This window comes from Palaemon carinicauda, chromosome 45, assembly GCF_036898095.1.
Source record: "Palaemon carinicauda isolate YSFRI2023 chromosome 45, ASM3689809v2, whole genome shotgun sequence".
NCBI lineage: Eukaryota > Metazoa > Arthropoda > Malacostraca > Decapoda > Palaemonidae > Palaemon > Palaemon carinicauda.
In genome coordinates this window covers 13,952,918-13,974,647 of record NC_090769.1, presented here as the reverse complement: position 1 = coordinate 13,974,647, position 21,730 = coordinate 13,952,918, and the positions used below count along the sequence as shown (strand labels likewise).

Genomic DNA, 21,730 nt, shown 5'->3' with positions numbered 1-21,730 from the left:
AACTGTTCCATGACTCTAGTAGCTCCGCTATGGCATCACGCGGAATGGTTTCCGGACCTTCTGCAACTCCTGACGGAACTCCCAAGGGAGCTTCCTCCACGACACGAGCTTCTCAGACAACCCCACTCCGGTGTCCCTCACAGGGCCGTAGCCTCGCTTCGGCTTCACGCCTGGAGACTATCCAGCGTCTCCTCGCGGAGAGAGGCTTTTCGCAACAGGTTGCGGAGAGAATGTCTCGGCACCTGCGAAGGTCCTCTGAGGGAGTCTACCAAGCGAAGTGGAGAGTCTTTTGTGGTTGGTGTCGTGGAAGGGGTATCTCTCCACTCGATGCCACTATTCCAGCAATAGCGGACTTCCTTGTGTATCTGCGAGAAGAAATGCGCCTTTCTGTCTCGGCAGTGAAAGGCTATCGCTCAGCCTTAAGCTTGGCCTTCAGATTGAAGGGCGTGGATATTTCTTCATCGCTAGAACTCTCTTTACTCATACGTAGCTATGAGCTTACCTGCCCCCAGTCGGAAGTGAGACCCCCTCCTTGGAACGTGGTTCGAGTTCTCAGGTCTCTCAAGAGACCTCCCTTCGAGCCATTACGCCAGGCCTCCGATCGCCACCTGTCTTGGAAGACGGCTTTCCTACTCGCCTTGGCCTCGGCCAAGCGAGTTAGTGAACTTCATGGTCTCTCGTACGACATCGCCCATTCAAGGGGATGGGGGGAGGTAATGTTCAGGTTCGTCCCTGAGTTTGTGGCCAAGACTCAGAATCCTGGAGTGCCGGATCCTCGGTTCGACTCTTTCAGGATCGCGAGTCTCCGTTCTGTAACAAACGACCCAGACCAGCTGCTACTATGCCCAGTGAGGTGTCTGAGGTACTACTTGAAGAGAACGGCTGCAGTCCGTCCTCATGTGCGAGCTTTGTTTGTGAGCACAGGCAGGACAAAGAGGAGGGTCACAAGGAACACCATCTCTGCTTGGATTCGAAGGGTTATCCACCATGCCCTGAATCCTGACCCTCCTCCGTCACGTCGCCCTCGGGCCCACGATGTCAGGGGTATTGCTACATCCCTGGCCTTCAAGAGAAACTTCTCTGTGACGCAGGTACTTCAAGCGGGGGTCTGGAAGCGTCAAACGACCTTCACAGCCCACTACCTGCAAGACGTGACCCACAGGAGCCTCGATACGTTCTCTATCGGCCCTGTGGTGGCTGCACAACAGCTGGTCTAACCTCAGGCTCCTTTTTGGACAAGTAGCAGTAGGTTGAGGGCGTTGTTACCCGGTCTTAGTCTGTGTGAATGAAAGAGTATGTCTGACCCTTACTTCTTTCTTCATTCTCCCCTCTCTTGGGGAAGCAGCATCCTGGTCCTCGCATAGCTGACCTCGACCTCTGCAGGTAACCCATGCTTCTTTGTGCTCCTAGTATTAAGCTTAATACCGTTGCGTCTCCCATACCCTGACGAGGTGGTATGGGGAACGTCCTATCCTAGAATTCCTATCTGAAGGTCTCAAGGTCAACTTCATAGGACGAGTCACACTCTCCTCCTCACACTACTTATGTAGGCCACTCGTTCCTAGCGATGCTAGGAACCTGTGAGGTACAGGGGCTCCCTCTCTCTAGTGCTGCTCACTAAGGGATCGAGCCCCCGGGCAAGCCGAAGTCAGTAAGGCTGGGGACTTTCCACCCTTCCTAAGGGGTAAGTCACCCTTTGTAAATAGCGTGGTTTGTATTTCGGTTACGGAACAAATGACAAATTCGAAGATAATTTGTATTTTTCCTAACCATACAAACCTTAGCTATTTACACATATGTGCCCGCCATCCCTGACCCCCAAGTCAAGTCCTACCTCTAAGTGAAGTGAAGCAAGTCACTGGTGTGTGGAGGGGGGAGGGGTAGCAAGCTACCCTTCCCCACCCCCCGCTAACTAGCACGGGGGTAATTAACCCTCGTTAAAAACTATTGGCTCGTCATTTCAGCTGCGCTAAAAGTAAACCCTTTGTAAATAGCTAAGGTTTGTATGGTTAGGAAAAATACAAATTATCTTCGAATTTGTCATTTTTTATGTTGGTTACTCAAAATTGGGGGAAGTTCCCTCTAAGTTCTCTAAAACCTCTAAAAATAGGTCCCACTAGAAGAAAAAGACCCTCATGTATGACCTCTGTTTCTAACTGGTGAATTAGCAGAGCTCAACCTGTTCTCCAAAGCTAAAACTGAATGGATCTCTGTGGCATACAGGAATTGGAAAAGGATCATGCCCTAAGGAGGCATGATAAGACTGAACTATTGATGTTGTGGTACAAAGGGCTTCAAATCTCACTTGAAGCATGATCTTGGGTAATTGGGAGAATTTGCAGGTGTTTGAATTTTAGAATGCAGATCAAGGTTGGGGAAGAAACCTGCATGTTAAAAACAGATTCCATTATGTTCAGTCTGGAAATATTTCATGATAGGAATATTATTTTTCTTTTTAATACCAATTGACACTAGTACCAAAGGGAAGCTTGTTAACAGCCCAACACATAAAAAATAATATTTGCAAATCTTTTTAAAATTTCTATCTTTGTCAATACACCTGCTTAATAAATGTCCATGTTACACCCGTATTACCTACTCCTTTTTAGCATACTGTCAGAAGAATTCAAATTTGGTTTAGAGGGTAGAACCACCACTCTTCACTGTTGAGAAAAGTAGTCTCCTTTAATTTAAAGAAATCATAGTTTCTATGATTGACTACAAAGATATTTTATAACATTTAGAAGTACATTATTGGGAATGTTGTATCATCTTTCATAGAGGTAGCTTGTTGGAAACATCCCTCTCTCACAATTTGTGAGTGAGAAGGTCATTTGTTAAGGGGAAGTAAATCCCCAGAAGTATTAGTGCTGTTCTGCATTGCATTTATCATCTGAGTTTTCTTTTAAAATGTCAAATTTTGCAGGTTATCAGGAGCTGCATCAGTAAAAGCCAAGAATGTTTGTCTCCAGTTGGTTGATGCTCACACTTCCCTCTCTGTTTGTGGAGTTGTGCAGTTGTTTTCTATGCCTCACCCTCCAAGAATTACTCCTTCACCCTATCTTGGGAGATCGCCTCCAAAATTTAATATGTCTCTGCAGCAAGATGCAAGTAAGTTTGATAGAGGTCAGCTCTTTCTCTCATTTTTCAGTGCATTGAAAGTTTTTTCATTATTTCTGGAGAATTTACTCATGTTGACTTTTTTGTTACTTGTGGAGAATATTTTCAGACCTCTTTCACTATTTAATATACTGCATAGATGTGCAAAATATATGTATTATTTATTTTAATTCTTTTTTATGTTTTTCAGAGGGTGAAAAGAGTGAAGATGTAAGTGAAGCAGACTCTGCACCAGAGCGACAAGATGACGAAACTGAAAGTGTCAAATCTTTAGCGTTCTCTAAAAAATTGAGTCGGTCTAGAACATCTCTTTTTGAGGAGAAATTGTCCGAAATGCCAAATATTCAGCTACCACAAGATTACAATCCGCTAGTGGCTCTAAACAGAGTTGAAATGCTTTTTAATTTAGTATTAAAGTCTTCAAGAACTATACCCGATCAGAATATAAAGTGTAAAGATACTCAGCTTGCAGTCAAGCAAATTGCACATCTTAGACGTGTTCGAGACATGCAAGCAATTGGATGTATTATTGTTGAAATGTTTTTATCTTCAAAGTGTCATATTTTAAGTAGCAAGGCTTCACTGTCAGATAGATATACTCACGCACGTAAACTTGTGATGCATGATCAGACAGATATACCTAGGTGCATAAGACGTACGTTAAAAGTCATTTTCCAAATTAATAGTACAAAAAGCTCTCACGATAATACTCTTCCTAACAAATATGAACCCGTTTCATCTGATGGGTTGCCACCGCCTAGTGCTCATCAGTTACTTCAACCATTAATTAATGTTATTGTCTTCCCTTCCTACTTTCCTAAACTTTACGCCTTTGTGTGCAAGATGAGACAGTATTCTCAGTTATTGAGTGAAGCACATGCAATAAAGTGTGAACCACAGTTGAAACAAGACTTTATTTGCAAGGTGGCAGAAATCAGAGTAAAGACAGCAGCTAGAGATTTACCAAAACTTTTGCAAAGCCTTTCTGCTGAGGGCTTAGATCTTATTCTCCCTTACTTGATAGAACTTTTTGATTATCAAGAAAGTGCTGTTAATGCTGCATGGTACTTAATCAGTCCTTTAGCACAGGCACTTGGACCTGAGGAATCTAACAAGCATCTTTTGCCACTAATGGTGAAGTTGTTTGAAGCTGAAGTTGTGACTGACAAACACCTAAAACTTTATCATAGGTCATTTTTGCTGCAGCTAATCGTCTGGTTTGGATTACACAAGTTCCTATCACATTTCATAACACCAATTATTGAAGGTGTTGGAGGTTACAAAGAAGTTCTTGGAAAGGCTCAACAGTCATCGGAAGTTGTAAGAAAGCAGTCTACGACTCTAAAGTAAGTAGTGAATAGTTAACTTAAGTATTATATACATTAATTATACAGTGTTGTTTTGATTTTAAAGGATAACTAGATTCCAATAGTGGAGTAGATAAGTGTAACAATCTTTTATTTCCAGAAATAGACACCAAAGTTGGGATAGATACTGTACATACTTTGGGATTGCTCTTTTGATAAAACCCATTAACAACCTAAAAATTCAAGATGGTGGCCATTTTCCAAGATGGACACCAGTAAATATACAGACTTATTGCATTTTGTAATAGAATTGCAAAAACTTGTCCTATTTGAATGATCTTGGTGTCAAATCATATATTTTTAATATGTAGAATTTTGATTTTGAACTAAGTACTAACTCACTAGCTTCTTTGTACCATAATATCAGTCCCAAAATCATAATCAGTGTAAAAAGCATCCTATATTATTGGATATATATGTACGCAGTACGCCTATGCTTGTTTGCCACATATCTTGCTTCCTGGATGAGTATACAGTGCTGTGCTACAACACTTCAAAACCTTGCATCTGCAGATGCAGAGTGCCGTCCAGGTCAGATCACAGCAGTAGCATTTGCATCAACCGACTTGCCTCCACACTTGGTCAGCTACTGGCAAATCTGCAATGGGTGGAAGCCTTGTCCAAAATATCTGCCACAGATCTCCTTTCTTGGTCAAGCCCTAGTTGGCAGGAGCCTGGATTTCGGGTTGACACTATTGATTGACTCGGGTTGGAGGAATGGCTTCGTATGGCTTCTGCTTCACAGCAAAAATGTCCAACCTGACATCATCAATAGCTTCAGCTATGCTGGATCTGGCACACATCATGACTTTGAAAGAACTTCTCCAGGTCTATATCCTCCACTATGAGTGGATAATAGCTGAATTTGCTGAAGACACTGGAAGCCTCGTCACAAAAATCCCAGGTTTTCGAAGCAAACTACTTCCCAGTAGCATAAGATGATGAAACGGCATTGCAGCCAGTGAAGCCACATATACAAGTCATATACAAGAACCCAGATCAGGTTCTTTCTTTGGGCAAAGGCATCCCACAACTGCAGTAGACCTTGCTCCTGAAGTGCCTGCAGAACACTGACTGCATTGGCAACAACATCTGTGTCATTGGCTTTGACCATGGTGACTTTGCTGGCTGCTTCCAGTGCATGCCTGGCTTGCACAAAGATCCGTGTGCCAGCTTCTTTATGACTGTATTGAGCTTCCCCAGCTAGATTGATAGTGTAGTTGCTGACGGCATCTTCTCCCTGGGTCACAGTGTTCAGTCTTAGCCAGAAATTTGAATAGATTGGCTTTATCATTTTCTCTCAGGAAGTTTTGCCAGTTGGAGGGAATTTTGCCCTCCCTTGTCACCCTGCATCTCACCCTGCATTCTTTTATGGTTCTAGTTTCAGCTTTTAGACTAGATTACCGAAAGACATAATAAACGTCTTCTCCTCTATTCATTAAAATATGTTTGCATTGTAGGAATAACATTGAGCCTTGCATACTCTTTAAACATTTTTGAACCCCAGGTGGGCAGACTGTTTACCAGCACTGCACCATCAATGATGATGGTGTCAAGTGTCTGGTTCTTCCTTAGAGGTTGTAATGTGGCTTTCAAGAATGGTAGTGAAGTAGGATTTTTTAAAAGGATGGAGCTTTCTACCATCACAGAGGGCAGCAGGATGTGACTTGTTATCATGATATCATGACAGGAGAATTCCTTCAAGTCATACCCTGCTCTTGCATGTTTTGAACAGCTTGGAGAACAGTTAAGAGTCTGCCTTCAGCATATTTTGCTTTAAAGAGTCAACAGAAGCTAGTACCTGTAGAAAAACGTCAACATTATTCTTCTTGATTTGTTCGTAGAAAGGGGATTCTTCTTCACCTTCCAGTCCCTTCATAATCTTATGGAAATGGACCCTACCGTCTCATGGTGTGTGCCAATCAGCTCAGTGGCATTTTGATGAGAATATCCTTTTCATCAAGCAAAAGCAAGTCTTAACTCTCCTTCTGGAAAGGATTCCTCCTATCTTACATGGTTTATAAGAGTTCTACATTCTCAAGGAAAACACTGCTTGTTCTGCTCTTCATGGCAGCTCGTGTTTATTCCTCTTTGGTCCTACATGCTGCTTCTTACTGTGCGACCAAATGACTGACTTCAGGAACAACTATCATCCATCTTTTCTGTTCCGATTGGTCTTCAATCATGCCTGTTGCTTCCCATCCTTCTTTGATGACAGCGTTGGCATGCTTGTGAGCATGGTCAATAGCCACTGCTGAGAACTGTCGGCTCGATTTGTGTACAGCAAACTTCCCACTTTGGAACTCATGAGACCGCAGAGGATGCTTCTATTCCAGGATCACCATGGCCCTGTAGAGGATTGGAAGCCACCATGCATAGTTTACATTGCTGTTGGCAAAGAAGTACAGTATCAGTTCAGCCAGTGACTGAGAATCTGGGAAGAAGTTGGCTTCCCTGAATGAATGGATCAACAAGAGGATCACCAGTTCCATTGGCAGTGCCATATACTAGAAATGAAACTGGGGGCTGCATTTTACGATGCTCACTCCAAGCTTAATAGCTAGAAACCTCTTCAGATTGTTCATCTGTCTCTTTCAAGTAGTCTGTGTGGGCTGCCCTCAGAAGTTCATACAGACTATATGCTGTTATCTGGTGCACCTGTTGTCCCAGGTGATGGTATCCCTGCCTTTGCTAGGGCTCCTTTCCAACTACTATCCTGGATTAAAGTTCCAATGGACTTCATTGCCACCATCTCTATATGAAGTCTCTGAAAATTCTAACGAACATATTTTCACTAGATTTCAGGCAATTGCTACGTGACCTGCCTGACTATTGGATATGTTGGCTGGTCAACACCAATGACTGGCACCTGACTGCAGTTTAGAATATGTCATGGGATATGACTAGGTTTGAGAATAAAGATATATGACCTACACCTAACCCTTTTGTTCATTCAGTATTATTTAAGTTCCGTGCAATCTTTACACCATCTAGGTAACTAATTGCAAAGCGCTGTAATGCCCCGTTACCTATGGCTCAGCTCTCCTTCACTGCTCCACCAAGTCAATTCACGCATGGCTGTTCAACTAAACATCTACATTAAACTTCATGTAGCTAAGTGATGCAAGGCTTATTAGACAGAATTTGGGACTAAAAAGATTATTCAGCTGATACTGAACACCTTGCTGAGTTTCACAACAGCAGTACTATCCAGTGTCCACCGGATGTACATTTACTTGTGCTCTGAAGGGACAAGCCAGTCAGTTTTTAGATTCATGGTTTTAAATTCATGGTTCCAAATTCTGTGAAAAAAGTATGATTTGACAAGATCAATCTTACACAAGAATACAATACTTGTGTATATTCATTGGTATCCATCTTGAAAAATGGCTGCTATCTTGAATTTTAGATGCCTAATGGGGTTTGTCAAAAGAGCAGTCTCCGAAGAGTATGTGTGCCTGTTTTGGTACTTGTTTCCATAAATGAAAATCCTGAAAATTTGGTGTCATCTGCTTTGCTATAAGTAAATTGAGCAGTAAAATATTTTTATAACTTCATGTATGCTAAATCATGTAATTCAGAAGAAATATTTTAATTGAAATGTAGATCAATTTGATCTGTGTATGAAGTTGTTTTGCATAGTAAAATTTCTCTTGAATACCTTAGCAGCATATATTACACACTGTAAAGATAGAATTAGGCTTGAGAACCTTACATACCAGCATAAACCACTCCAGTTAAACGCTTTACTGATTGAGAAACCTCTCTCAAATAAAGTGGCTCAAGTTTTTCATGGCAATATGTATTATGTTTGTGAATGAGAAAAATTTTGGCATTTATGTTTGTTAACAAGTATGAGTATCAAGCCCCTCATAGTTATAGATGTTGGCTTTCTAATTCTTTGCTTCTAAGTCATGATCATCATTCCAATTAAAATTTTTTAGTTAAAATGTGAATCACACTAATTACCAACCTTGCAAATGGATATTAAAGTCACTGCGCATCCCATCAATCAGTTGAACTCTGGCAAATTAAGATTGTCCCATTTCTGCTCCCTTAAATAAAGTTCTTTATCCAGTTTGAATAATAGATCACAAGCTGGAAACCAATTGGACTAAGTTGCTAGATGTGGGATGCAAATATTAAGAGATTTGTTAATTTTGGGACATCATAAAGAAATTATGAAGATAAAGGCATTTAACAAGCAATGCCTGTGTGTTTTCTTACTATGTAAAGATTTAATTGTAAATTCATGATTTAAGGGGGGTACATTTCACAGAATAATGTATAAGAAAACCGTGCACCTTTATTACGCTTTATAAATAAAGTAGAAAAAAAAAAAGTTCTTCAAAATTTACACATCTGTATAGCTTCTGGATTGATATCTATAGCACAACAAACTAATCGCTTAAGATTTGCCCATATTTATGGTCTTCACAAATCCAAGTCACTTCATACCTAATTCAAAGAATTTTGTCAACTTGTTTGGAGCTATATGTATAAACCTTGTAGATCCTTGGATTTTCATGCATTTTGCATGTCTGTCAGGTAACTAGACATTCACCTGTCCTAAAAATTTTGACTGATCATTTAGTTAGATTTTGAAGTTATTTTTTTTCTTTTGTAACTATTTCAAGTTACAGTTGGTCTTGACCTCATGAGCAATGATACATCTTTGATAATCATTACATAGCTCATAAGGAGTTTCTCTTTTGCATTTGTCACAAGACACTTTATTGACCATAGAATAAAGTTTTTTTTTTTCTCAAGAATCACTATACCAAGATGTCTGTTAGCAGTCAGAGGCTGTGCAACGTGTTTTTAAAGATTTTATATATATTTTTAGTAGAAAATCCCAAAATACTTGTTCACTTCCTAGGATTTTTAAAAACTGTTTGATAGCTATCCTCATCTAGGCTAAGATGAGTTGAGTTTTCACGTTTTTTCCATTTGCCAGGGCTTTGCTATATTGGGTAGATTATATACTGTAGTTTCATTTTATTTAACAACCCAAGTAGTACCACCCTGACCAAGGTAGGAATGTTTACCAATAGTTTGCCCTGATGGTGATACGTCTTTAAGAGACTTTCTAAGAGAAAGCCTACATAAGTGTTATCTTTGATAAATCCTTGGAAACCTGAAATTGTACATCTGCTTTCTTGAAGTTTAGCCAAGTAGAATCAGAGGCTCTAGTCTTTCAGCTAAGGGATTGTTATTACTGTCAATCCTGCAGCGTTCCAGTTGGCATAGTATAAGGCATATTAGTAGTGCATTCATAAAACCAAAAGTTAGAAATCTAAGAACATCTTAAAACCATAACCTAAAAAGATTAATCATATTTTGCACAGAAATGCTGGATATTCATTAAAGCTTATATTTTGAGGATGGCCTTCTAACATTTTCCCCTGGACAAATTGGGTGCTTTATACACTCTACATTGAAATTAAATATGGAGTAGAATTCATGGTTTTGTTCCTTCTGGCTATTGTGGAATCAAGAGCACAAATCTAGTCATCATAATTAAAGCTTGGTATCTTTCTCTTTTTGAAACAAGGACCTTTTTCTTTCCTCAAATGTCATAATCTTCAAAGAACCAAGAAATGAATAAAATCAGGTACAATCTACAGGATATATTTTTTTTGGATGGTTAAAAGCAGTTGAATATACCTCATTTTAGTTTTATCCTAATGCTGTATAGGTATCTTACATTTCAGCTGTTAACCTTTTGTTTCGATGGATATGCCAAAACTGTGAACCTTCCCTGGTGACCCTTAATTAGACAGGATCTCTCCTCATAATAACCCTCAGTAACACTTGGATGTGTAGTAAAGATCACATATCCCTCCATCCTCATTTCTTTGTAATGTCTCCCAGATTTTACATGTTAGTGATTTCTTCAGCATATCTAAGAAGAGGGCCTTTTGCAATTGCAGTAATAAACTCATAAGTTTCAAGGTGGTTCTCAGGGTTTTGTTCTTAAAGATGCAAATTCCAATTTTCTTTGGGCTTTGGGTACCTTTACTTCACTCAATCTTTGGAGCTCTCAGATAAATCTATCACAATTGGTCAGTTCGGGAGTTTTTCGCAACTTTGTTTTTCCAGCACGAAATTTGGATTTGGATCTAATTATAAGGACTTTAGTGGCTTTAGTATAAAACAAATACAATGATTTTAAAAGATTAATTCTTTCAAGGAAATATACTGTTTATTAAACTTAAGCTCTGTAACTCCAGGATCTTTGAGGTACATACTCAGTGAGAGCAATCAGCAGACAATTTCCTTTTGAACTAGGATTGAAGTGTCCAGAATTTGTAAGGGCTATAGATATGGACTAATTATAAGTAAAAGATCTGCATGGAAAGTTATATTTGGTTTTGAAAAAATTACATTATTATTTTAGAAGTTGTAACTTTCTAATCCAGTCACTGTTTTACTTCCCTCTTATAATGGATTTTCAAAGTGGTTAGATGATTTGTGCTTGGTTTTTCATATTGATAGTAAACCACCAACTACAAAAAAACTATTTCTTTTTCTAATGTATTTATTCCTTATCATTAAATTTAATTTTAGGCAATATTGCTCTCGTAAAGTAATTTGAATTCTTTTCTTAAAACTTCTTAATCATTTCAGCATATTTTGGTTGATAGAATGAGCGTATAATTAGCGTTACTGTAGATTTAGCTATGCTTTTTAACATTTTGTAATACTGGATACTCTGCTGCTTTGAAGCTTATCCCTTTCCTTATTTAACTAGGACTGTTGATATAAGTCTTGGTAATGAAGGTGTAACTTCTCCTTGTGAGGAGGACTCACATTCAAGCAACACAGAAATTACCCTCAGAATGGAACAGGAAGGTATTCTGGAAACGCCTCGTTTAGAAGCTGATCTGACAGATGCTGAGGCAGAAGCAGAACCAGGTAGAATCTTATTTTATATTTTTGGAAGTATAGTACATCAATTTGAGGTAATCCATGATACTATTATAAAGATGCTACTCTTATTGATTAATTCATTTCTAAGAAAATCTCCTAATGTTCATATTACTTCTTATCTAGAAGCTTAGTTTAATCAACTTTTATCTGTAAAGAATTTTAAAAATTAAGTTGTTTTCCATTTTCTTTTTCCAATCATATACCCACAGTAAAGGAATGAAACATTCTAGCGGTATGTGGTAAGAGCTCAGAACTGACACGCCAGTCTCTTTGTCCTTCCAGTTTCTATGTTGTCAAAGTTTAGTTCAGACATTCTCCAGGTTGTTTATCTATTACTGAACTTAATGTTAAGATGTCTTCCCCACGACTTGTTCACAATTACTTTGTGGAGTATTCAGGAGAATTGTTTCTCCGAGATCAAAATTCGCATTCTCTTTGTGTATCTTGTCGAGAGAAATACTTTGATGTAAATAACCATAGTTTAGATTGCAATTGTCTCACGGCCCCGCGCATGGAAAAGTATTTCATTACAGTAGTTGTCGAATAAGTTAAAATTTCAAAACTGTTAGGGGAATGCTTTTAGTTAAGGGGAAAATCCAGAGATGACTAGGCTAGTTGATTATAGCATCAATGACTACAATAATGCCATACAGTAATTTTTTTGTAGGTAGTAGGTTGGCCAGGGCACCAGCCACCGATTGAGATAATACCGCTAGAGAGTTATTGGGTCCTTTGACTGGCCAGAGAGTACTACATTAGATCCTTCTCTCTGGTTACGGCTTATTTCCCCTTTGCCTGCATATACACCGAATAGTCTGGGCTATTCTTTACATAGTCTCCTCTGTCCTCATACACTTGACAACACTGAGATTACCAACAATTCTTCTCTGCTTAAGTTGTAAACTACAGTACTGCATTGTAATTGTTCAGTGGCTACTTTCCTCTTGGTAAGGGTAGAAGAGACACTTGAGTTATGATAAGCAGCTCTTCAAGGAGGATAGTCCAAAATCAAACCATTCTTCTCTGGTCTTGGGTAGTGCCATAGCCTGGTACCATAATCTTCCACTGTCTTGGGGTAGTGTTCACTATTCTATCTTATTTCTCTTCCTTTTGTTTTTTCAAGTTTTTTATAGTTTATATATGAAAGATTTGTTTTGGTGTTGTTATTGTTCTTAAGATATTTTATTTTAGTAATTATTTACTTCTCTTATAGTTTTTTATTTCCTTTTCTCACTGGGCTATTTTCCCTGTTGGAGCCCTTGAGCTTATAGCATCCTGCTTTTCCAAAAGATCACCAAGTCTTTTGCTTTGCATAGACCATCTGTACCAATACCTGCAGTATCTTGGTGGTTTCTAAATAGGATGCTTGAATTTTTAACGGTTTAAAGTTTGAAGGTCCCTCATGAATGCCAGATACAAGGGACAATGACAAAGTTCTAGCAGGGTAATGCCTTAGAGACTGACCATAAATCGACATTATCAGTTGCAAAGCCCTTTCCTGCCCAAGTTAGGACCAGGAATGGCCAGGCAATAACTGCTGATGACTCAGTAGGTAGACGTATAGGCTCCCCCAAACCTTCGATCCTTAGCTCACAAGGTGGATGAGGTTGCAGTCACTACAAAAAAATATTGAGCTTGAGCAGGTTTCAAGCTCTAATCCAGCTGATCACCAGGCAGGGACATTTCTGAGAGACTATTACAACCACAAAGTTAAATAATTCTTCCATCTCCCTTTACAGATCTATTGCAAATTTCCACATTTTTAGTAACTTTACCCTCAGTAGCAAGAGTCATTGAACTTGCGGCCTTTTGGAGAGATCAGCCATTCAGCACCATAATCTGGTATCATCTTATCTTATTCCCAGACCTCTTATTTTTAGCCAAAAGCAAAATGCCTCCTCTGTGACAAGATCTACTTAACATTTTGGCTCTAGAGGTGTGAGATAGTAACTTCTGTCCAGTGTCTACCCTTCAACTATACTTACAGAGATCCATGCCCTAATAAGGTAGTATGTTTCAAAATCCCCAGACCAACAAGCCCCTTTCAACAAGGGCTCTCCCCATTCTAATAACCTCTAGGTAAAAAAGATGATCCTGTTACCATCCCTAAGAGCTACGATGCAAGATAAATTGCTGTTTCACTAGTGTTCTTTGCTAATAGGCAATTTCAGGACATCCAGAGCTTTACAGATTGGTGTGGACATAGGTTGTTCATTAAATAATACCTGAAACAAGTCCAAGCAGTACAGCATTGATGTGTATAAGTTGGCTCCTTCATGACCCTTACAGAGGTAACCAAAAAAGAAGGAGCAATTCAACCAAGGTCCTTCAAGAGAATTGGGTTGACAGGCATTGAGTATTCTTAAGTCATTACTTGTAAGGTGAGAGTTAGACTTGTTAGTTTTTTTCTTGCCCATTTAAACATGTGCAAGGTGTTATATGTTTTTACTTGTCAGTAGACGGTTGTTCTTGATGGTATGTAAGTATATTCTATTAATGCACTCGTACTAGACACTGGAGACCATACAGTACATTAACCACAATAAAGGGGTTTTGATGAAAGAAAAACCTATTTTTGGGAGGAGCTGTGTGGTCTTCCGTACCCACCCTCTCTCCCTAACCTCAGGCTGGGGAGCATGACAATGAAACCTTACTTGGGAATGGGAAATTGCAGTTAGGTGTAAGCTGATGTACAGGTAGCATTGATTCTGACTGTAGCGTTGGTTCTTCTGTGTATGTGGTGATGATATAGTAATGAAGTCACCCATAAAAGATGAATTTCAGCATTGGTGGTGGGTCGAGTTCAATAGTGCCTGAACTTGGTCTCTTTTACACACTGAGTCCATGCTTTGCACATTGATACACTGGCCCTAGAGCAAGAGAGACAATATTTCTTTGGGATTTATGTCATATTGGATTCCCTTGTGTAGCCTTTCACATTAAAGTTCTTGGAGAACACACAGTATCTCCCCAAATATGTTTTTTTCTTTTTTTAAAAACCCCTATTTTGCCTTCTGGCAGAGCTAAATTACTGTATGTTAAGACTAAGAGTCTTGCAATTTTTTCACTTTTCCTCCTTAGAAATGGTTGTAAGCATTTCTTATGAAAATAGTTGTGTTTGTCCAATAAGAACCATTCAGCATATTTTGGACAAACTGTGGACATTATTGTATCGTAAATTTTCTCCGTGAGATTAGAATTCCAATTCGTCTTCTTTCCAAAAAATCAATGTTATTTCTATTCAGAAGTTTGGTCAGTGAAAACTCCCATGAATTGGATCAAATCTTATAAAAGCCTTGGAGATTAAGGTTCTAGATATATAAACAGTAAACCTACAGCTCTTAATTTTCTTAGAAATGTTTCTTAAGAAAGCATTTTAGTAGCAGTTCAATAACATACCATGTTGATGTCTGAAGGACAGTTTCTTGAAGAATCTTGATTTTTCTATCAACTGAGTCTAAAATTTCAATTATACACTTTAATTTTCTTTATGGGATATCTCTTTCCTTTGCGGGCATCCCAACTCCATCAGTGTGTGAGAGTCAGCAATATGGACACCAGGGGAGGTTCATAGAAATAAGCAGAATCTAATCAGTCAAATTTTTTATTTCTTTAATCACTTATGTTTATGTACATGGCCACGCCCCTCCCCCCTGACTTGTGACTTCAAGGAATAGGGAATGCTCTTCACTTCAAAAGTGAACAACATAGAACTTCTGGCACTCCTTGCCATTGACCACTAGATTGTTTCATTACTTTACTCTAGATGTACATTATCTTTTGAAAGGAAAGAAAATTGGAAAATTTTTATTCGATTTTTGGGAGAGATGTTGATAAACCGAGCTTCTGGGGAAGAAGCAATATGAACATCAGCTGAGTACTGTATAGATAAATGGTAAAAGGGAAATAATTAATGGAGTCTCCTGATATAAATATTGATAATTTGATAATGTCTTATCTTACTTTTAAGTAGTTTCTGTATTATTTTTAGTGGTACAGTATATGCATTTATTTAGTACAATAATATTAGCATTTTGAAGAAAAAAAGTGTTATAGACCTGTTCTAGAACATCCCCATGAGTATTTACACAATAGAGAAACTAATTCACAGAAGCAGCCATGCTGTATTCATAAATTTATAAATTTATAATTATCAGTTATAGTTACAAACCTTAAAGTGTAAGATAGGCTTTGTGTTGTGTACCATTACATGATAAGTGTTGTTTTATTTAAGAAAAACAAAAATACTTTCTGTTGATTTTAAAGCCTGTGCACTATTATTTCAGAGGTATTTGTATTTGAGGGTGGTGAAGATGATGTAGATGCTAGTTATCCTGACACTCCCTTGCAAGAAACTAGTGACCAGTTAAGGTAAACTTGCTTAGCTTTTACATTGCTTTGTAGAATAACATTGTTGACTTCCTTTACCTAAAGAGTATATCTTTTTGAGATGTGTGAAAGTGTAATTTACCTGTTAAAGGGAATTCTATTATCTTCAAACCTTTGATTTTCATAAAATTGTAATGCATCTAAGTAGTAGACTGAGTCTACTGTGGAAAATTATGGGTTACCATCTTGATTGTTTTAATTCACTCTTGGGGTGAAAGTGAATATCTAATAACACAGAACTGTTTCATGATATTTGGCGAAATTGAGGACTAATTTTATTGATTATTTACTGCCCTGCAGTTGAATTGGATGAAATTAAGAAGTTCAAACTTGCTGCAAATGCTTTGATATTGACTAAGGTGTCATGAGACTCTTTTCATTGTTTATCTATTATTTGTTTTGTTTATTTTTCTTTCTTCTCTTTCTTAATATGAATTATGTTTTGTTATTTCACCTTTTTGTAGTTCATTCTTTACTTCAAAGTTTTTTTTTTTATATACTGAGCTGCTTTCTCTATTTTAGCCGTAAGACCCGTTGCATTTTGCTTTTTCATATTGCAGTAATAAAGTAGCATTCTGTCACCCTTAATTTTAACCTGATAACCTAATGAATACTGTACTAAGAATTTCAAAATTTGGGATGACTTGCAGTATAAGGCAACTTTGAGTTGGTAAACAAGAAACACATTACTTGAATCACCCATTTATTTGCCATAAAATATTTTTTATGAAATATAGTTTTATATAGTTTCCCGACAGAAAATGCTACTTTTCATCCTTTAAAAATGGGAGACAATTTTGGCATGAGCAGGAACATCCGTTGAACTCGTTACCTCACCCTTGGTATCCCCAGTGCCAGTGTCTCCCAAGTTGACATTTGTAGTGAAAGGCGGGATTGTACCCCCAGTGTCGGGATTCCCAGTGGTGTCCCGTGTGACACCTGTGGGAACAGTAAAAGCTTAGGCACCAGGAAGTGTCAAGCCTGAGGTTGGGAGTAATTCATGCCTGGGGCCAAAGTGCATGTTGCCTTGGTGCTAGGGATTAGCCCCATTCACTACTTTCCCTGTCACCCCCTGTGCCTATCAACCTAACCCTTTGGTCTGGGGTCTGTATCCCCTACTCCCTTTGTTCCTATGACCCTGCTTGTTGCACTGAGTTAGCCTACTCTCTCCCCCATGAGTATGTTCCTCAGTGTTGTATTTCCTATTGGAACAACCTATGTGGATCTCCTCTGGGGGGAGCATTGTCATCGTTCGTCGCTCAGACCTTGACACCTCTGCTTGCAGAACTTGGGGTGAGAGTCCGGACGAGGAAGAAACGAGTGAATTCTTCTCTTCCTCCTCTTCCTTCTTCTCCTCCTTCTCCTTATCCTTCTCCTTCTCCTTCTACTTCTACTTCTACTTCTTCTCCATCTCCTTTTCTCTCTCTCTCTCTCTTCTAAGATGAAAAAGAAGAAGAATCAGAGGAAGAGGTTGGGGAAGTCCAGGAAGACCAGATATAATCATAAGGGAAGGGCTTTTTTTGACACCCCCTTTCTTTCGGGGGGAGGTGGATGGCACCCTTATGGTAGTAGGCAGGGGTCAATCCAGTGCCATGGCCCCCTAGGTCTCCCCAGCTACCTCGTTAGCAGGAGGGATAGGAGTGTACAGACCCATACATTTTCTGTTCCCCAGTTGATGGAGAAGCTTTGGTGCCCTCAATATCCCATCCTACCTGCGACCTGATGAAGCGGATGCACGTCTGGGCAACGTTCTTCACCGCACAGTTGTCAGCCAGATGCATTCTGGGCAAGAGGGATGTACTGTCAAACACATTGTCACCAGGGGCAGGTTTTAGGGTCAGAGTGATCCCTACATCCTTAACGTAGTAGAGATGCTTTTTTCCTTGTGGGGTTTCTCAGAGATTGACATGTATACCCCATGGCTAATCAGGAAGCTCCCCATGTTTTGCTTCTCCTTTCCAAACTCATGGGCCATGTTTAAGGAAGCCTTCCAATGCCAGGACTCAATATGAGCCTGGTGACTCCCAGATGGCCCCATGACGAGTGGTATCCCGATCTGTTAGCACTCCTAGTCGAGATCCCGAGAGAACTACTCAATGGTTCACATGCCTTTGTCAGCTGCACCTTCAGAAGTACCTCAGTCTGTGAAGTCGGTAAAGCTTCATGGTTAGGGGCTATCCAACATCTCCTCCAAGTGAAAAGCTTTTCGCGAGGCACTGCGCGGGAGATGTCTGCGTACCTTTGGTGGCACTATGCAGCTGTCTACCAGGAGTGGGCCATTTTGTGCGATTAGTGTTGTAGAAGGGATACTTTTCTAGTTGGAGCAACTCTAGTACAGATTGCGGATTTCCTTGTCATCCTTCGCCAAGAGAAGTGGATCTCAGTTGCAACTGTCAAAGGCTACTGTTCACTCTTAGGCATATCGACTGAAAGGTATTGACTTCTCCTCCTCATGGGAGTTGTGAGGAGCTTTGAACCGTCTTGTCCACCACGGAACCTTAGCCCCCCAGGGTGGGACATAATCCTTGTTCACAAGGCTCTTACGTGTACCACTTATGATCCTTTGAGAAGGTCGGTAAACTGAGATCCAACTCTCAAGACAATCAGTTTTCTCATCTTAGCATTGGTGAAGAGAATAGGGGAGTTGCATGGTCTCTTACTTATTTACTCACATTGAGTGTTGGAAGGTAGTCTACTCTATTTTTATGCCTAATTTTGTGGCCAAAACTTAAAAGCCTTCAGCACATGACCCGCGGTTTGAAACCTTCTACATCCCCTCTCTATGTGAAGCATCGAGTTGTGATTGGGAGGAGATATTTTTGTGTCCCAGAAGGTCTTTACTGTGCTATCTGAAGAAGACCCAACATCTTATTCCTAAGTGTCAGCAACTCTTCATATTCACTGGAAGGACCAAGAAAGAGGTGTCAAGGAACACAATCTTCTTTTTGCTTCATGAGGTGATCCATACCAGCTAAAACCAAAGTTCACAAAGTCAAGGGTATAGGCCCCACTTTAGCCTTCATAAAAATCTTATCAGTCAGCCAGGTGTTGAAGTTTGGGAATTTGAAGCACCAATTCACCTTCAAATCCTTTTATCTGTGGGACTATACCCACAAATCACCTGAAACTTTTGTGCTTAGTCCTGTGATGGCTGCTCAAGTAGTTGTGTAGATAGCCCAGTTCCCACACAGGATGGGAAGCACCTTGTCTGTGGTCAACATGTAGATGTAAGTCTGAAATGAATGGTAGGATGACTGGCTCTTCCACATTTTTTCTGTACCCTGTCTAAGGGACAAAGTGGTAGAAACATCACATGCTTACCAGTTACACTTCTGAGCGCCCTTCTTTAAATCTAAAGAAGCATATCCCCCACCTCCCTGGTGGAATTTATATCTACCCACAGATCATCATACACCAGGTATGTTATTCCAGACTGATTTCCACTTTGGGGGAAGAGTTTCTTCAGTTGACATGTACAGTTCATTTTGGACAGGATTGTTCCTGTCAATCTTCTCATCTCCATGAGAGAAAGATAGGAGGCTGCTTGAGTCATATTCTTTGCTTGCACACAGGACCAGACAGACTGACCTTTCCAGGGGAGAAAAAGAACCAATCAGTTTGGTTCTTTAGGGATTTCCTACCCACCAGGCAGTGTGTCTCACTATTTAAAGGATGGAGGTTTGTATTTCTCGTAGGAAGAAATCACACATTTTGTAAGTACTTTGTATTTTTCCTAGTTATACAAACCTGAGTCCTTTTAGTTGAATTTCCCTCATCAACCACCCCTCTCAGTCCTGAGCTGAAAGGTCAAAATGAGGCTTATCCGATAGGTGGTGGGCCGGGCCTACTCACCTGCTTCCACCATCTGTTGTTAACTTCCTCGTTAATGAATTCAATGACCGTTCCAGCTTACGCGAAACTCATTTCCCTATTTAAAAGACTCAGGTTTGTATTGCTATGAAAAATACGAACTAGTTAGAATATTTGTGATACTGTCTCATTACTTTACTAGAGCCATAAGTCTGTTGAAAGGAAAGAAAACGGGAAACTTCTTACTTTTAAGGGTAAACATCGATAAATCTGAACTTCAAGAGAAGCTGAATGAACATTTTATTAATTGAATATATAAACAAAAAATATATTATTGAAATTGCTTTTTTTTAATATTTTGATATTTTGGTTAACAGATCTCCCTTGGCTTCTGAAACACTGAGTCTAGATGAAGTATCAATGCAAGAAGGCTTGGGGTCCATCCCATCTTTATGCCCTTCTCCACATTCTCCATCAATGAGTGGTGATGATGAAGAAGAACGAAGCAGTGATCCGGACACCCCAACTCCTTTGGTCACAGCTTACTCAGTATCTACTGTATCTGCAACAAATAGCATCTCTATTCCTAAGTATGGCCCGAATGGCCCATCAGCCATGAAGCTTAATGAACAGTACTCTACCTCACTTCCAGATTTTCGTTTGGAAAAGGATTCGTGTGAGGAAGTTGTGGAAGTAGATGTGGATGGAGGAAATAAGGACAGCATGAAGAACATTTTTAGAGATGTAGAAAGTGATAAACAAAAGGTTGATCTTAATCACAGTATGTCAGATGTGTGTTGTGAGAGTGTACTGTGGTTGGCGGGGAGGCTCGGACCAGTACTCACCTCCCGATATGTGACTCGCAATCTCTTACGGATGCTGACTCTATGCTACTTACCAGACTCAGGTGCTTTGAACCCTATACCCACTGACCCCAAAGATGAATTATCAGTGACAAGAAAGCGAATTCTTGGAGATAGGTTTGCCGCAAAGGTGCTGCATTGTCTTTCAGAAATTGCATGTGAGTACAGTTTTGTGAGATGTACCATAAAAAAAGTTTAGATTTATGTAAAATTTCTGTAATTTTAATCAGTGAATAAGTTTTTACTTTGAGGGCTTGTAAGTGGTGGTAGTTTTTAATTGTCAATTCACAAAACCATTATTTTAAAGAATGAGGTATACAGTACAGTATTCTTAGAAAACCATGGAAATCTGAAAAACAGAGACCTTGAAGTTCACATAACTTCGGTAAGATATTAAGAAAATATTCTAAACTGTAAATATTTCATTCCAAGTACAGTATATATTTAAGGACAACAAGGGAATGTAGTAAGCTTGTACTGTTGTGTTAACTCCACAATACAAAGTTTGGCTATTATGTATTTTTTTTATAATTTAATCAGTTCTTTGAAAAAGAAAACTTGCAAGAAAAGTCATTCGTTACTCCCACAAGCATTTATGTATTTAATCATCTGGGGATACATTTCATTGTGATTATGGTAAATTTTTATTAATATAGTATTATACCCTGTATAATAAATTGATGAAGTTAGATATTTTGTAAGTTTACAGTATATGATGAGAAGTGATTTTGACTTAATATTTGCTTTATTCTGCAATTCTAATTATAATATAATTTCATTCAACTAAAATTTTGTGACCTATTTCGTATTTGAACTTCATTTCAGGTCTGTATGGGGAGCAAGTAATTTTGCTACAATACTTATGTCATATATGTGAGTTGGTAGCAACTTGCAGGCGTAAACTTTCCACTACAATGGAAGGTGGTCTCTTGGGAGCCATGGCGCTTTTGCAATACTTACTTCCATATCTAACAGATAGTACATTTATGGAACACTTGCAGGTATGTTTTTTTTTAATTTCTTTCAATATCAAGGTTGCTTCTTAAATCTTATTTTAGCCATCAAAATCCAAACATTCAGCAATAAATCTTTTGAATATTTTATTTAGCTCATTCCAACCATTTTTGGATGATTTTGAAAAAAGAATTCTAATATTTTGAAATGAAAATTCTGGTTACTGTGTCCCAGTGAATGACATAATGGGTAGAGGCTTTGCTTATCTCATAAGTCTTTGCAACTAGGTTCCAG

At 39.2% G+C, this 21,730-nt stretch overlaps 1 protein-coding gene across 2 annotated transcripts in view; it reads left to right on the top strand.

Moving 5' to 3' along the window:
- The window catches only part of Wdr81 (WD repeat domain 81), a 123,808-nt gene that overhangs the window by 49,518 nt on the left and 52,560 nt on the right, over positions 1-21,730 (top strand). For both annotated transcript variants that reach the window (XM_068367309.1, XM_068367308.1), the window contains exons 12-17: positions 2,927-3,111; positions 3,311-4,466; positions 11,242-11,405; positions 15,707-15,791; positions 19,997-20,640; positions 21,308-21,483. In XM_068367309.1, coding sequence (XP_068223410.1) covers positions 2,927-3,111; positions 3,311-4,466; positions 11,242-11,405; positions 15,707-15,791; positions 19,997-20,640; positions 21,308-21,483 — 2,410 coding nt within the window. The remainder of the gene's footprint in view (positions 1-2,926; positions 3,112-3,310; positions 4,467-11,241; positions 11,406-15,706; positions 15,792-19,996; positions 20,641-21,307; positions 21,484-21,730) is intronic.